Raw genomic sequence first — 1,259 nt, 5'->3', positions numbered from 1 at the left:
GCCGGCAATGCCCACCATGGGGACAGCAAGGGGTGGGGAGGTTATTCATTGGAAAGTGACACACTCTGCCCACCCCAGCCTTGCCCCACAGCCATCCTCACCACTCATAACCTGTTTCCCAACCCCCCCCCGCTGACAGGGGTCCTCAGTCCGGGACCCTGAAGCCCTCCCGGGATCAGCAGGGTCCCTGGTCTCAGCCAGTGCTGCAAAACCGCTCATCCCTTGTCTGGTCCTGGTTGTGCAGGACCAGGGTCCCGGATCCCCCCAGAAGCTCCTCTAACCCAACCCCACCCACATCGCGATGGGCTGATCCTGACCCCCGGCTCTGGGAAAAGGGTCTCTGGAAGGTCTGACCCAGCCAGGGTGTAAATCAGTAGGACGGAGGCACGTCCTCCAGCCCTCGAGGCACAGAGTTGTGGCGGCGGGGTCCCAGGATACCCCCCGGGGTATCTCCCTGCCATTGGGGCAGGACTCCAGGAGGGTCACAGGGTCCTGGAGCCACCCAGAGAGGGACAAAGCATGGCCGGTTCCACAGGTGAAAGCACGGCTGGGTCCCCATCCCCAGGTGGGAAGCGGGGCCGGCAGATCCCAGGGAACAGGGTTAGACACTCACCGAGCCTCGGATCCGACCAGGAAGGAGCTGAGCTCCCGGGCTGGTGGCAGTGGTGTCACTCCAGGGTGCCTTGCGTAACCCTTTATGGGCCAGACGCTGCCTGCAGGAGGGAATGAGGTGGAAGGGGGTCCCGGGGCAGCTTCCCAGGCACAGCAGAAGTCACGGGGGGCTGTCCCTGTTGTCCTCCATGGTGCTGGTGGCTCAGCCACGTCCACTCGCCCCCCACCCAGCCCTGGGCAGGGACAGGCTCACAGGATCCTGAAGGTGGTGGTGCCCAGGGATGGGAATCCTTCCCCCCCCCGCCTGGCCCCCTCCAAGGAGGTGGTGGGGCTCTGTGCCAACCCGCACTGCCCTGGACCCCCAAACCCTCCCAGCAGCCCTGCTCAGGAGTCCCCGGGGGGGGACCAAATGGCTTCACCCAGTGCCCCAAGAGGGGACAGGGATGGCGGCCAGCCTGGGGCTCCCAGTCCTGGAGGGGGGGTGGGGGGGAGGTGACCCTACTGATCGCTGCCGTCCCCTTTCCTCCCCTTCCCCTTTCCTCTGCCCCCCACCTGGGGACCAGCCCCCCGTCATTCCTCTTTCCGCGGGGTCGCTTTCCTGCAGTGACAGAAGTCAGCTCCACGCCTCGGCTCTCCGTCCAGGCTCC

At 66.0% G+C, this 1,259-nt stretch overlaps 1 protein-coding gene across 1 annotated transcript in view; it reads right to left on the bottom strand.

Moving 5' to 3' along the window:
• The window catches only part of TJP3 (tight junction protein 3), a 26,502-nt gene that overhangs the window by 11,218 nt on the left and 14,025 nt on the right, over positions 1-1,259 (bottom strand). The window contains 2 exon segments of the mRNA XM_009323009.1: positions 614-713; positions 1,165-1,255. Of these exon segments, the coding sequence (XP_009321284.1) occupies positions 614-713; positions 1,165-1,255 (191 nt within the window).

The sequence above is a fragment of the Pygoscelis adeliae genome, unplaced genomic scaffold (genome assembly GCF_000699105.1).
Source record: "Pygoscelis adeliae isolate BGI_AS28 unplaced genomic scaffold, ASM69910v1 Scaffold284, whole genome shotgun sequence".
Lineage (NCBI taxonomy): Eukaryota > Metazoa > Chordata > Aves > Sphenisciformes > Spheniscidae > Pygoscelis > Pygoscelis adeliae.
The sequence above is the reverse complement of the archived record's forward strand: the minus strand, read 5'-3'. Positions and strand labels throughout refer to the sequence as shown.